Consider the following 16,296-nt stretch of genomic DNA (forward strand, 5'->3'; position numbering starts at 1 on the left):
TACACCAACTTTATGATGCGCTCATCAGATAAAGGTGTTTGTTGAAGGGTGAAGCTGAAGGTTAGGAGAACTATTATTTTTTTGCACTTGCCATTGTTAATACCTGCACTTCCTCAGGCTCAAAGAGACACGGTACATTGGTTCGCAAACACAGAAGACTTAAAAACAACATCCTCTTGTCTGTTTCCCTCTCTGGCTCGGGGAGTGTCTCTAAATCTGTCTCTGCACCACCTGGATTAACTGGATTTGGCAGAGAAAAGGATGAAAAGCAGCGAGGAGGAGTGTATAACACCAGTGCCTTATCTCCTCAATACTTGGATCATAGATTTTGCCAGTAAGGATTTTCTGGGGTATGGGGAATAAAGCACGTAAATGCCAAGAAACACAGTGTTAAGTCTCTCTTCTCAAGAGTTTATCTTCTTTGTCTATATATTCAGGGATCTGATTGTGAGCTGCAGTGTGGTCGTGGAGCCGTCGTCGTGCTCTTCAAGGTGGCCAATGATGCTTTGAAAAACAAGCAGATCTTCATAACAGATGAGGAGAAAAACCGAGCCCCGACCACAAAGACGGCCTTTGTCGGTGCTCCAATATGCCGTGACTGTCTGACAAATTTGTTGGAGATGATAAGGAGGTTTAAAACAGCCCTGATCTTTTCACATGGGAACACTCGTAAACTTCCTCGGGTAGTGTAACTGGATCCCTCATGTTACGGTACCAGTAGAGCAGCTGCCTTTCTTCTCCCATCAGCAGATACACTGCTGCTTATCCGATGGTTAACGTCGATTGTGTTGCTGCGAACAGTGTGTGTGTGTGTGTGTGTGTGTGAGAGAGAGAGATGGAAACAGGGGGAAGACAGGCAGACGGAGAGAGAAGAGAGAGAATTTTCCAGTGTTGTTATCTGTGGGATAAAGATATAAAGTAGTGGGACAGTTTACTTCAGATTAAAGTGATTAGAGAACAGTATGACAAGGACATGGGCTGAGAGGGCCGTTCATTGTGCGCTTCAGATAAACAACCTGCTCGCGGACAAGGGCGAAAACTAAACACATCAGGGACATCAACCTTTCAACACAAAGTGTACGTGTCCTGAGGCATGCTGGTTTGGAATAAAGCTCTGCACTGTCTGCCTCTCAATATGATGAGTGTTGTTTTCCTGTCATTACTTACTGTGTACAGATATACACGTTTGAAAAACAGTATTTACCTTCATATAAACAGTAGAATAAATAAAACGTACTACATTATTACCGCGTAACGTTTTCTTCCTAGCAACAGAGGCAGAAAGAGGATCAGTCATTCAACCCTTCACATTCCAACACAAAACAGAGAAGGCAGGTTTGAAGGGTTTATTTCCTGATAATTTTAGGCAATAACTTATGCTTAATTATCTGACTACTAACATTTGTTGTGCTGTTGGTGATGTCTGAATTATGAAATTATTTTTAAGCATAATTGTGTTTATTTCACTTGTGTATTTTCTTTTATATATAAATATTAGTTTCCAGTAATCAACAGCGAAAGAGGATAATTCAGTAGTTGTATGAGCTCATAATTCATATTCATCATCTATTTTGGTCGTCTCCACTCTTGTATGTATTTATTTTTTTATTTATTTGTTGTTTTTTTTATTTATTTATTTGCAAGATGCCAGTACATTTATTTCCCAATATATTGATTCTGAATTTTCCCTTTCCTATGAAAATGTATTATTTGGCTTTTTTACTTACTCTTCTGCCAAAGCAAATCAATACCACATCATCAATTGTATTGTATTACTTGAAAAATCTCATGTTCATAAATCAAACATTTCCAATCAACAATCTAAAAATAGGAAACCTATTAAAACATTGAATCTATGTACCCTGTATAACAGTTTTTGTGAGCTAATTTATTATTTCTGTCAGTGCCAGGTTCCCCTGGCGTTATTTGTTTATGCATGTTTCATGTTTACCATGTTGTTTGTTCCAAACAAGCTTTTTATTTTCTTAGTCCGATTTACTATTTTTGACAGCTTAATGTGCAATTGTCACAGCCTAATTTTGAAATAATTTTCATGATATTGCCAATAGGGCACTGGTTCCCAGCCTGGGGGACCCAAACCGACCCCACCAGGAGTCGCCAAAGCTTCACGGGGGGGTTGCGAGGCCTTCTATATTTTAAGGGGTGTAAGAAAACTTTCATTTTTAATATACAGCCTATATCTCAGCATTTCATTAATTTATGTGAATGATTGTTGAAAATACATAAAATACATAATACAGAGTGAATCGAAGCTCCTAAAAATAACAGAAAATCTCCTCTCTGATTCAATATTCACAGGTTAAAAGTCCATGTCCACGTAGAATAAAAGAAAAAATGCTAATTTGTTTGTATTTTTATTTTTCAATCATTTTAAATCCAAGTTCAAGACTTGCTGGTGGTTCTTCAGACATGTGCACAGACTGGAAACAAAAATAAGAGCATTGCCAACAATGCTGGACTGATTATGACATCAGCATGTGGATCCAAACACAGTGGCATCACATATCAGCATCATCTCTGCCTCCGAGGATCATGTGTCTGTAATGACAACCTGTAAATGATACTATACCGCCCTCTACTGGAGCTGTATAACTCCTGCAGGATACGTACTGTACTTTAAAGGGTTGGTTCACACAAATAGACATATTTTCTCACTTACTGGTATTTAGCTATTGTTGGAGAAATTAATTATTTTGGATTCTTCTCTTATGCCCGTATTGAGTCGAGATCCTGTCACTCTGTGTGTCTCCACCAATGCTCACCGGCCTCTCAATATTCCAAACCGTTGAATTTACTTCACCCGTGCACGGTATCAGATGAGTCTCTGTTGGTGAGGAGAAACAGGGGTATTTAGGATCCCGGACGAGCCCCCAAATGTTGGAGAAATTATTTAATAAGTCTGGTCATTCAGTTGAGAAGCAATTGCTATTTATTAAGCAAATGCATTTGGGTCCATACAGCAGAAAAGTCAGTGTACAAAGACAGAGAGCTCCCTCACTACATCATTCTTTATAATCTTGGTTCATCCTTCCCTCCCCTTTGTGACCCAAACCGTATCTTGATTTAGCCTTCACTCCCCTTTGTGACCTACACCTTCCGCCCTGCCTCTAAGTGGAAGATTCATTAAAAGAGTTACTGGTGATTATAATGTTTTGAAAGAGTGCGGATGCGAATATGATAACAAATATATCTAAACTAGGACAGTCTCTACTTTCCCAAAACATTCGGATAAATCTGAGTACACAAATGCTAATATAAAGGGAAATGGTATTTTCTCTCACACTATGTAGATAGTTTTGGTTTTGAGACATTGGTCCCTGTGATGTCTGCATCCACCCCAGTACAATTGAGGTGAATGGATTTGAGAAACAGTTTTTTCCCCCAGGCCATCAGACTCTTAAACAGATAAATCATACAACACGCTCTCCCTCACAAAAAGTGCAATAAACAATTGCAATACATCAATCAATGCAATATGTGCAATATTAAAAAAAAAAAAAATGCCTTTGCAATATTTTTATAGTATGCAACCTCTACTGTTCCCATATATATATATATATATATATATGCTTCTATTGTTACCATATACCAAGTACTTCCTTTATTATTATACTGTATATTATTTGTAAGTACACTATTTTTTTTATTTTTATTTTATTTTTTATTTTTGCTACTTAACTTACTGTTTTCTTAATGGAGCTTCCCAGCAAAAAGTATTTCACACGATTGTACTTGTATAACCGGTGTGACAATAAACATCTTGAATCTTGAATCTTTTGGCTTGTGGTGCTCTCAGCCCTGAAAAATTATGTTCAAAGAATTAATTTCTCTTTCCCATAGGTGTACCAGACAATATCAACACTAAATCCTGTAAAACACAAAGTAAATCATTTCCTCCTCAAAATAAATTACATTTATGGGTCATATTTTCCTGATTATTTGTGTTCGATGTGAACCTTTTATCATTTGTCACAAACTGGCTCAATGAAGGTGACAAGGAGTGGAGTTAAAGTGACAATTAAGAGTTTTAATTAAGGTATAAAAAAACCATACCTATTTTCAAAAGATGAGCACAAGCTGTGGAGAGTAATTGCATCAGGAGGAATGTATGAATGAGTGACTAAATGTGTGCGTGGCCTTGGTGGAGGCCTAAACAGGTGCCGCAAGTTAGTCAGTACAGACAGAAAGGGAGGAGTTACAATTACATTCATGTTGAAGGATTTCACTCTTATGAAATTTGTAGCACTGATCCCAACTGTCACTTGTTTGTAATACAGACTCATTTATCTCAACAGCAGTTAGATGCAGTGTTGCCTCATTTGTCTTGTTCAGGTAGAAATGTTATATATTAGTTGCACTGGAAAGGTGGTCAATTCAAACTAAAGCCCCATTAACTTGTATTTTTATGCTGTAAGAATAAAAACAAAATCTTCCCCGGCATCTAAAAGAGAGTGACTGAGACAGGACATAGTTATCAAAGCCGATACTGATTTAGTTCAGAGACAAAAACACACAAAAAACACAGCATTCCTCACTTGCATGTTTATTCAGCTCCAGTGTTACATACTGTAGCAGCGTTATCACAATCATTTCATGTTTGCATGGTCATACTTCCACGCATTCCTGTTGTGGAGATGGCACTCTGTCAAAAATCATCCCAACTCCAATCATTTGTGCGTACTTAGCGTAAAACTATTTACATTATGGAAATCCCCACATAGAATATCAGCTCTCGTCTCTCCTTTAAAATGTAAGCATCTACTAGAAACACTACTTTGACACGTTAAAGGTACTTGGACACAGGTGTTTCAACACAGTTCTGGGAATTACCCTCACACCTCAAAGGAATGATTGACTGGAAGTATAATGCAAGTAATCAAAAACTGACTGGCTTCATTTTACTTTCGTTTATCGTATGAGTCAAAGAGGAGTGGAGTTTTGTCAGTGGATCCAATGGAAAAAAAGAACTGACACAATGTGGGCAACATTATGATTACACTTAGATTAGAATAAAACATCATGAATCTATGCTAATTAAGCCACTTTTATATTCAAGCAGAGAAAACATCTTATCCATTCATGTGCGACCCATATCACTTGTGCAACTTTATTCAAAACAAGTAGTTTATATAGTCTAAAAAGACTGATCAGTCAATAAAAAGTAGGTCACCATGTCATTTTCATATTGAAAACCTTCACCTTTAACTGCTTTTTCTCAAGTACTTTAGTAGTAAACTTTTTGGAGGGGAAGATGAAAACGCTGAGGCGGAAAAGTTTTCCAACAAATACAGAAAATAATTACGGGGCAGAAAGGTGGCATGAAAATTCACAGCAGGCAGGCAAATAGCATCGTAATTACAGGTTAAGATGCATAGAATACAATGCATGTCTTTGGTATATTAACAATTACCCTACTGTACAAGCACAATGCATCTGATGCTGAAAGGGTTTTTGTGAGACCACTGGAATCTGACGAACTCTCTGAACTTTACCAAAGGAATGAAAAAACTCCATAATTAAAAACAAATAAATCTTGCTGGATTACATCAATATCTGGAGGAATGTCTTCACTACCGAATGGAAAATAGTCAAGAGGTTGGCGAGAGCAGTGAGCACACAGGAAATGTGAAACTACAAACTAAAACAGGATGCGTGATAGATAACCAGCTGATTTGATCAGGCTTTTACTGTCTGGGCTCATAGTAACAAAGAGTGCACTCAGTTTAAAAACAAATCAGACAAAAGTTAGGATGTGGATCACAGAAAGTCTGCACTTTAAGTTTCAGTCTATACCCTGAAAATATCTTATATACAATCTACAACTTTTAGGTTCAATATGACACATAAACAAAACAGGCCACTCAAAAGCTAAACATCACACCAGTGCAAATGCACGTGAAGGTTGAGACATGGCCACCACCCCAGGTAACAGCCTTATTTGATCCACCTTTGGACCTGCATAATAACGTTTCTCAGGAATAGTCACCCTCAAAATACATATTCATGTTTTTGAATACATATAAACAAGCTGCCTTCTTTCTGCAACAGACATGAATCTTTACATGAGACTATTATGGTGCATGATTCAGGAGCATCGTTTGCTTTAAAAAGGCATATAAGTGAACCATTACGGCCTACACGTCGTGATACTGAGAGAGAAAAAGGGTCTCTCAGGGGGAAAAACATGGTGTTGTGCGCTTAAAAGAAAAACAAAAACTGTAACAAAAAAATAAAATTGCTGCAGACTGGCATTGACTATTTGATGCAGAGATAATAATGGAAAAATGGTTTATCAAGTTCAGCTTTGACCAGTTAAAGAGCCACTATAAAATGTAATCTTATAACAGAATAGTACACTTCTTTGCTGGAACTTGGACCAAAGAAAAATGAAATATAGAAATAGAAGACTTTCACTATATAAAAACCAGAGGGGTAAAAGAGAAAAAGAGGTAAAGCAGCGTTTAATATTTATGAGGCACTTGGAAAGCGCAACTCTTCTGTTCGCCGTGGAGTGAAAATGAGGAATGAGTTGTAATGTTTTTTTTATTTTATATAAATACACAATGAAATAAACAAACAAAAAAGCATTGTGTTTCTTCCGCATCCGTAAAATACAAGCCTCTGAAAGCTAATAAAATAAATAAAAAGTTCCAATATGAAGAGCTATAAACATCATTCAAGACAACTTAATCATACGGTCTCCATGTGTAGAAAAAGAGAGTTTGGAGAGTTGATGTGTTTGTGGATTGGAGGAGGAGGAAGAAGATGACTCTTCCAAGTGCGTATCTGTCCTTTTAAGAACCTCTGTTGCATAATCCTGGTTGTGCAACGTCATCTTAACTTGAACAAAAAGATGCAGGTAAGTGAAAGATAAGGAGAGCCACTCTGTGCCACTCCTTCATCACGCCGACTTCCCTGTGAGACAATAACTTCCTCAAACAGCACCCAGTGAGCTCACGCAGCTTCAGGTTGGCGTCTTCTTCCATCAGTTCCAGTCTAGGTGTGGTTTGCTCCGACATACTTTCCATTACATCGGTCCAGGTCGTGCTTCCTGTTCCAGGTGCTGCTTTGTCAGGAAGTACTTGAAGAACTCGTACACAGACCAAGCAATGGCAGTGGAGGGCATCTGGTATATAACCCGAGCTCGGGCCCCTTTGAAAAAGGCCGCCATACCACCGAGCCGGTACACCGTCCTGAAGGTGTTAGCCATTCCCGACAAGTGGCCGCTGATTTTCATGGAGTTGAGCGCTACATTCTCTTGTGTGTTGAGCAGAGTTTTGCACACGTCGAGCGGAGTGGTTATTGCTGCGGAAATGGCTCCTGCCGCTGCTCCCGACACTATGTGGCTGCCGGGGTGGTAATGTCTGTGGGGGTTTAACTGTTCCTGCATCAGCTCGTAGATGATGAAGTGAACCGCCTGGAAGGGGATGTTCATGGTCAGCTGTGTGCTGTAGCTGCGATAGAAGGCTCCTACACCCTCAGTACGTGTCACTGTTTGAAGACAGTCCAAAAGCCCTCGATATGGCGAGTTGTACATTTGCATCCTCTGCTTTATCACTGAGCCACGGAAAGACACAAGTATGCGTGTTAGCGTGATTTATCACATACACTTTATATGCATTCTATACAAGTTTATACATTGCAATTTAAGACAAAAATATCTCAAATAACAAGGCAAGGACAGGCTTTTAAAAGACAATTATGTTATTTGTTTGGCCAAAAAAAAAGTTGTATTATAAAAATAACTACTATTTTATGTTTTTAATGTGTTAACATGCAAGTTATTAATGATCATCATTATACCTGACAAGTGTGTGAAACAAGAAGAGATGAAAGAACAAAACTTGATTCTACAGGTGGACAAAAGATGATTTCAAGGATTATGGCAATTTAAATCCAAATCAATCATTTCATTAATTAAGAAAGAATTGCGGGATCACATATCTCAGGAAAATCCATCTTGTCAGGCTTCAAGTAATGTGTTTGTGTCTGACAAACCAGAGCACGGACCAATCAGCGTCCTGCGAGGAGCTACTGTGAGGCGACACGGAGAGGCGACTGTTTGTTCTTGACAACAATGGCGGCTCCGAACTGGAGAGTATTTATATATATATATATATATTTTCTCTTCTCCTGACTGGCTTTAGCAAGAGTTTGATTGACAGATAATTCACCCAATCAGTGCCTGCCCTGTGTAACAAACCATCTGGCGGGTCAGGTTAGAAATCTTAAAAGACAGGTCATAAATATATAGTTTTATTTTTAAACAAGTCTAGATCATTTTCTAAAACAATGTAGTTTTTAGCTAACTTTACTCAGACAGGAGTAAATAGTGCATTTGCTGAGAACTATTTTCAGCTGCGGATTAATCCACATTTGGTGTATAAATGAGTGCTGCAGCAGGATGTTGTATGTGGGATTGACTCAAAATAAACTACAGTGTGCATGTACATTGTAATGAGGGAACAGTCTTCCAGTGCAATGATGTGGCTCATTGATGTTTTTGATTTGGAATAAGGTCTATGGGTTATTGGATACACAGATAATACTTGTTAGTAGGATCAATTCGTTGTTGGTTTTGCTCTTTGTTGACAATAGGGAAATCATAGAATATCATCAACTTTATCTTTTAAAGGGCAAGGATGAAACCTTTTTTTTTCTTCTTACCTTCAGCTGGGTTCATGACTGCATCGTGGAGAACAGTGGCCACACTACCTGCCACGCCTGTAAAAACATAAACAGATCTAAATGAATGACTGTATATAAAAGAATTTTAACATCAAATTAATTTGTTACACATATAAGCCTTATTTTAGTAGAGGTCGGGGTGAATTACCAGCTTTTTCATGCTGTTTAAATCCCCCCCAAAAAAAGTGGTCTGTACCATTTGGAATATGACTCTATCCTTTCCAGTGTGAACAGGCTATATGGCATTAACATATCCTATTAACTTATCCTAACTACACTCTTCCAGGCCTTGTTACGCAATTAGTGTGAAAGAAATTAGTATGACAATCAAGTGATTTGTGTTGACACGTGGGAACACGTACCATTGGCTAAATGGCTGTTGCCTCCGCTCTGAATGACGTCACTCAGTGAGCGTTTGACCCGTTCATAGCAGGCAAAGTAGAGCGCATGCGCAGGTCCCGCTCCCATCATGGTGATGTTGAGGCCCCTCAGCGGTCTGAACATCCCCTCTGTCTGGATGATCCTTTTCAGAGCCTGATACACACTCCTGTACTGTGCATTTGGGTCTGGCTGCAGGCTCTGCATCCTGGTCTGAAAAAATAAAGACAGATATTTAAACCTTCGTTTATCATTTGCTGAAGTCCTAAAGCTCTGCATGAATGTGACTGAGAGGCTTTAAAGTGGACACCTGCTGTAGGCCAAATGATTGATGTATTGTTCCCTGTAATGCTGTCACATTGTTCTGACAGTAAGTGTGTACTTGGCAGCAGACTGAGTGATGTGTGTCTCTCCCAGGGCTGGTGTGGGAGGCTGTGGCAGCTCTTTGTTTTACTCAACCATGCCAAGATATCTGGACACCACAAAGCATGTTTTTATTTGCGAAGAGATCTGGGGCCGGCTCAGAAGATAGGCCGAGTCTATCTTCCTCAGCACGTTTCCATGTGTTTCCTCCTTCCTTTGGCTTAACAATAAAATATCAATTACATTTCCGTTTGATACAGATTTGGGCACACAGAACTTGGTAGCACGGATTACGTTTCAAGTTTGCGTGACTGAATTTATGCCCTACAAATCACATTGTTCTGTTAAAGGCACAGGCAAAAGTGATTAAACTGGTTTGCTCTAGAGATCGTCTGAAAGGTAAATTATGCTGGATACAAAGCAACCCAGACAGTTGAAACTGTATCCTCAGGCTGTGCTCTTTTTTAGTGATAACTTTCTGAATGTCTGATGATAAAAGACTCCAAATAGGTACTTTGTCTTTAGTAACCAAAAGCATATAAGTTTATAGAAATGAACAGATGGTTAAGTTATAGTAAATACGGGTGTAAATCGCAATCACATGATACAATATTATATTGATTATTTGGGCAAAGATACGATATTTGCTGATATCACAAAGTCTGCCACAATACGATTTCGATTTCAATTCAGGGGCCTGCGCTCGATATGAGACGATATCATACGCCCATTTAACACAATCAGATCACATTTATATTAACTCACAAAAAGCAACTAAAGTATGATTTGACAATTTTATTACTAAGCTCTGTAGGAAGAAGGGACCGCTTGGACAGAAATGGTGACACAGACGTGCCATGGGAATTTCAAATTAAAGCTGTTTCTTAAAGATGACAATATGTATTGATGTTTTCACTTTGCATCGATGATATTGGATCATTGAATATTGAATCGATATATATCTATCCAGATCACTGTATCGTTACACACCTAATAGTAAACATCTAAAATGTGGTTAATGTTAGGGAAATATTATGGTTGTGGTTTTAAAAAAGCAAACACTATTTGTTGGTCTGCGAGAGGATGTGAAAACTGGCATATTGCTTCCTGCATTGACAAGCTAATTTTTCAACCACAAAATTAATATTTGCCCATTTAAATATCATTTCCAGTCTTTTAACTCCTAAAACACTCCTGGCCTTAAAAATCAGGTGGCTTATAAAAGTATCTGTGTGTGTTCAATGAAAAAAAATCTTATTTTTGTAATGACTGTTGGCAGAAAAACTAACAAAAAAAGTAGCATAAAGAACAAGAACAAGCATGCAGATTAAATCATCATTAGGCTCTCAACAGAATCTGTTGCGTTTATTTATGATTTATTTGCAAATAAACATTTCAAACATTTTTCTACTGTACTCATAATGTAGCTAATAATAGCACTAAATTAAACATAAGCGTTGTCTGCATAAAGAGGTTGTTAATATCACTGTCCAACTGTGGTAACAAAACCATTTAAGCATACTAAAAAAAATGACACCGTGTCACATCTTCAGCATCTCCTGTCTCTGTGGCGGTTTACTAATCGACACTGCAGAAGAGCAACAGCCCACACACACCCTTCAATGCGCCAGGCTGATTTCCAAATGTGCACACCACCGATAAGATCCCCCTCCTCGCATTAGCACAGGCTACTCCCCGAGTCCTCGCTCTATCTCTGTCTTTACTGGGAGGTTGAAACATTTAGGTTGAAAGATTGTTCGGTGGAGATTGTTACCAATTCATCACTTCATCAAACACAGACAGGGAAATAAATGAATAATTAAAATTTTGAATAAATTCAAAACCGGTTCAACTCCAGACACGCAGTGATCAATCTGAATGAGCGCCTACAGCTGGAAGGTGCTTGTGTAAACTTAGAAACCTCAAGAGGAAATGGTGCTGGTATGTGTAATAGAGGCACATGGGTTCATTTGGAAAGACTATGACACTGAAACAAAGAGGATATAACGTAATTTTTTTTTCTGTGCCCACATCAAGATTACTGTTAGGGCAGCATGCCAAATTATTAAAACAACACCACATTGTTAGAAAACAATAGCTGAGCAGAAGAGGAGGATTGCAGGGGGCAAAGTTCACACTCGAACCAACAGTTTGCACGATTTTCTTTGCTGACGCAAGCCAATTTTTAACAAGCTTAAAAACTAGACAATCATTTAATTCAGTTACCGAACATGAACTTCAACAAAAGGCTTTAACCTCAAGGTGGCACTCAGTGATGAACCACATTTGTTTTTTGATTTCCTAAACACCGGTCATTCAAAGTGCTGAAGCGAATTTCTCTGTTTATGAACTTGTGTGATCCCCGCCAAGTATTTGTATTACAGAGGCTGGTCCAACAATTGGAAATTTAAAATTATCTGTAGGTTATACCTCTGTGACAGCCACCGTATTTGACTACAGAATATCAGTTCACTAATTGCTCACTTATGAATGGATGTATAAATATGAAGGATGTTAAACCAGTTTTGAAGTTCTCTTGTTTCAAGAAGAGAGACCTCAGGCATTAGGCCTGCAACTCAAGATTATTTACACTAGTTGATTATTCTGCAGATTATTTTCTTGATTAATCATTTAGTCTGATACGTCAAAATAGGATCATTCAAATTTCCGAGAGCCCAAGGTGAGGTCTTCAAATGTCTCGTTTTGTTTGACCAACAGTCCAAAAGCCAAAGATATTCAGTTAGCAGTGATTAAAAAACTGAAAAATGCAGCAAATCTTCACATTTGAGAAGCTGAAACTAGCAAATATTTGCAGATTCATTTTCTTTTGATCGACTAATTGAATTATCGAGCATGAGTTTTAGCTTTACTGTGTATTGTATTACGCTCCAACAAGAAGAGAAAAACCCCCATCACTCACTACATTTTCTAAAATGGCTTTTGTTTATTATTTTATACATAACACAGTTACATCCTTTTTTGTTATAACTATGATTTATTCTTCATTCTATACATCCATTCATTTACATATACTGTATATATATTTATCTGTATCTTTGCTTCTGTTTGTTAGATACTAAACTGCATTTTGTTGTACTGATACTGGTACTGGGAGCAATGTCAATAAAGTTTAATCTTATCTACAACAAATGTATTGAATATTGATCATATTAGTGAATAGATTGAGACAAATTTAAATACAGATTTAATCTCGAAATCGTGGACATTTCAACAGGGATACAGTTAACTTTCCTTTATTGCTCAATGCATCTACAGTATGAGTGGCCACAGAAGAAGTACACTGCACTACAGAGTTTAGCATCATGGTATAAAAGTTATTGTTTGCCCTTTAAGATCGGAGGTAACGTTGAGATATTGTATGTCTAAAGTCGTAGTATTGTGAGAATAAAGTCAATATTATAAAGTAGTAATTTTAGAAGTTTTTTTATTTTTTTCTCGTAAAGTTATGACTTCATTCTCGTAAACTTCTGACTTTATTCTCATAAAGTTATGACTTTTTTTCTTGTAATATTACGACATTTTTCTCGTAAAGGTATGATTTTATTCTCGTAACATTACGACTTTTTTTCTCGTAAAGTTATGACTTTATTCTCATAAAGTTATGACTTTATTCCCGTAACATTATGACTTTTTTCTCGTAATATTACGACTTTATTCTGTAAATCTCAGATATTTTTTTCCCTCAATGTGACCCTAATACTCCTATGTTAGCAAAGTTAACCCGAGAAAGAAGAGAAAATAGCACAACTGTTACTACTTCCTCAGCGTAGCTAACACATTTTTACACTGATTTTAACCCATGCTATCCTGCTCAAATAGTTTGTTCAGTTGAAGCAAAGCAAGCAGGCTAAATTAACTAGGCAGTTTGACATATTTTACAGCAAAGCCAGGTACTTGACCTTCACTTACCCTATGTAATAGTAATAGGGGCAAGTCTGGGAAACTAATTTCATGAAAAAAACAAAAACCTGAAACTGAGAGAAACCCCTTGGGGTAGCATCAGGATAACATGGAAACTTGTGTAAACACAGTACACTAACATCTCAGATGTTTTTTTCCCCTCAATGTGGCCCTAATACTCTGTAGTACATTTGCACTTTGGCCCTCACTGCATTAGACCGAAATACTATATACTTAGACTATAAGCTGTGTTACCTTCATCACAATGCTCAAATGTTTTGCAGCTCTAGACTGTTTTTTATTTATTTGCCTAAAATGTATTTTCTTTTGATAGTAAAGGTTGCTGACCCCTGGTCTAGTTGTATATTTCAAGGCAGTTTGACATATTTTACAGCAAAGCCGGGTACTTGACCTTCACTTACCCTATGTAATAGTAATAGGGGCAAGTCTGGGTAAGTAATTTCATGAAGAAAAACAACTCGGACTGAGAGAAACCCCCTGAGATAGCATTAGAATAAAAAAAAATTTTAGAATGACTTTTTTTCTCATAAAATTATGACTTTATTCTCGTAACATTACGATTTTTTTTCTCAAAGTAATGACTTTATTCTCATAAAGTCATTACTTTATTCTCGTAATATTACGACTTTTTTCTCATAAAGTTAATCTCGTAATATTATAACTTTTTTTCTGTAAATCTCAGATGTTTTTTCCCCTCAATGTGGCCCTAATACTCTGTAGTACATTTGCACTTTGGCCCCTCACTGCATTAGACTTATATACTATATACTTAGACTATAAGCTGTGTTACCTTCATCACAATGCTCCAAACAGATTTTTATTTTTTATTTATTTTGCCTTAAATGGCTCTTTTGATAGTAAAGGTTGCTGACCCCTGCTCTAGTGACATATGCTACAGCAAAGCCAGGTACTTGACCTTCACTTACCCTATAGTAATAGTAATAGGGGCAAGTCTGGGTAACTAATTTCATGAAGAAAATCAACTCAGACTGAGAGAAACCCCTTGGGGTAGCATTAAAACAACATGGAAACTTGTGTAAACACAGTAAACTATGATTTAAATGAGCAGAACTTTAACTCTAACCTTGCTATATAATGTGACAGGGACTACTTAGCTCAGCTTAGTTTACACGTGTCTATACAGATTTTAACCCATGCTATCCTGCTCAACTAGTTTGCTCAGTTTGAAGCAAAGCAAGCAGGCTAAATGCGCTAACACTGAGAGGCTAACTAAGGATGGGCAGCTTCAACATGTGTACAGCTAACGTTGGTTAGCAACCGAGAGCAAGCTAACAGTTAGCTCTGTTGCTAGGTAGTGAAATGGAGCAAAACATGTGCTGCTAAACTACCTGTCTGTGTTGTGTGTTGTGTTGTGTGTTACCTTGACAGAGTCCACCGGGTACATCACGGTGTGCTCCAGGATGCCAGCCACTGCTCCGGCTGTCATGTGGGTCGTCACGGAGACATGAGGTGGCAGACTCTCGTAGTAGTCGCCGTCACCTTCACTCTCATCGTCCTCTTTGCTTTTCACCTGCGACATCTCCACCAGTGTTGCCGCCACAGCAGGGTCCGAGCTCAACTCCATGCGTGGAGAGCTGCTCTCTCCTCCACGTCTGTCTTCTCTCTCTCTACAAGATAACACCCAGAAGAGGCGTCGTCCTCGGCGGCGTGGATAACCACAACATCATCGCTGCTTCACTTACAGGAGTTTAGTGATGTGTGGGTCGAGAACGAGCCGGTTTATTGAGCCGGCTCTTTTAAGTGAACGATAAGAGCCGGCTCCCTTTTAGGGACTGTTTGTAACTTTCAGAAATGCTTGTTAACAGCGACACCTGTGGCCGTTAAGTCAACGAAAGTCAGCGTCGGGCTCGCGCTTGTGCTCGCTCTACATAGACATGAACGAGCATCGCTCAAAACAGTGAGGCGACAGACGTCAGCTAAAAGCACAATATCACTCTATATTTCAGCTGCTTGGCAGTAATGTTAGCTGACCAGACGAAGGTCTCTCCATGAATCAATGCTGATCCTAGTGTTGACTTTTCCTGCAAAAAAACGTTATCGTCTCCGACTGCGCCCGCAGGGAGACACCGGCGCCCGGTCAGAGACGATAACGTTTCTAGCTGCGGAGCCCCGTCACTTCACAAGACACGGGAAACCTCTGTTGGTCTGGAGGAGCTGCAGCAGTTATTTCTGCACAAACGTCCACTGTACATTTAATAATAATAATAATACATTTTATTTAGTGGCGCCTTTCTGGACACCCAAGGACACCTTACAAAAATCTGTTAAAACATTGACAGATAAAACAATCTAAAAACAACAGGACATGACAGAGACATATTTGTACAGACACATAGGATGGGTGATGATGAGTTCTAGAGAGAGTAGGCCAGTTTAAACAGGTGGGTTTTGAGGAGGGATTTGAAAGATGTGATGTTGTCAGACTGCCGGATGTGTGGGGGGAGTGAGTTCCATAACCTGGGAGCAGAGCAGCTGAATGCCCTGGCTCCCATGGTGCTGAGGCGTGAGGTGGGGGTGGTCAGAAGTCCGGCTGATGATGAGCGGAGGGAACGGGAGGGAGTGTACTCCTGGAGGAGGTCTGTGAGGTAGGTGGAGGCGAGGTTATGGAGGGCTTTGTAGGTGAGCAGAAGGTTTTACTAGATATACTAGATATTCTAGATTTACTAGATATTCTCAGAGCTAAACTAACTCTTCTGCAGTGTGTAGAGTGCACGCATGCACGTGAGGTGGAGCGAGAACGCGCGCAGTGTGTGAGTGAAGGCAAGCAGACAAGCAGGCAGAGGAGCAGAGACTCCGGCCCTGGAGACCAAAGCTACGGTCTCCCCCGCGTACTACGACCGCCGCCAACATTGTTTAACAGACGGGCTTCACTAGATATAACTT

General features: G+C 38.8%; 1 protein-coding gene and 1 long non-coding RNA gene across 2 annotated transcripts; both read right to left on the minus strand.

Moving 5' to 3' along the window:
- Positions 1-2,362: 2,362 nt before the first annotated feature.
- LOC141769425 (uncharacterized) lies at positions 2,363-2,826 on the minus strand. The gene is made up of 2 exons (XR_012594297.1): positions 2,681-2,826; positions 2,363-2,559 (listed from the first exon to the last, which is right to left on the minus strand). It is a non-coding gene; the product is annotated as an uncharacterized LOC141769425 (long non-coding RNA).
- A 1,722-nt stretch (positions 2,827-4,548) lies between these two features.
- slc25a37 (solute carrier family 25 member 37) lies at positions 4,549-15,114 on the minus strand. Its single transcript, XM_074638480.1, has 4 exons — positions 14,774-15,114; positions 9,072-9,300; positions 8,689-8,745; positions 4,549-7,578 (listed from the first exon to the last, which is right to left on the minus strand). The coding sequence occupies exons 1-4, from the start codon at positions 14,975-14,977 to the stop codon at positions 7,049-7,051; spliced, it is 1,020 nt and encodes a 339-aa protein (XP_074494581.1). The 5' UTR covers positions 14,978-15,114; the 3' UTR covers positions 4,549-7,048.
- Between the last annotated feature and the right edge of the window lie 1,182 nt (positions 15,115-16,296).

The sequence above is a fragment of the Sebastes fasciatus genome, chromosome 6 (assembly GCF_043250625.1).
Source record: "Sebastes fasciatus isolate fSebFas1 chromosome 6, fSebFas1.pri, whole genome shotgun sequence".
Taxonomy (NCBI): domain Eukaryota; kingdom Metazoa; phylum Chordata; class Actinopteri; order Perciformes; family Sebastidae; genus Sebastes; species Sebastes fasciatus.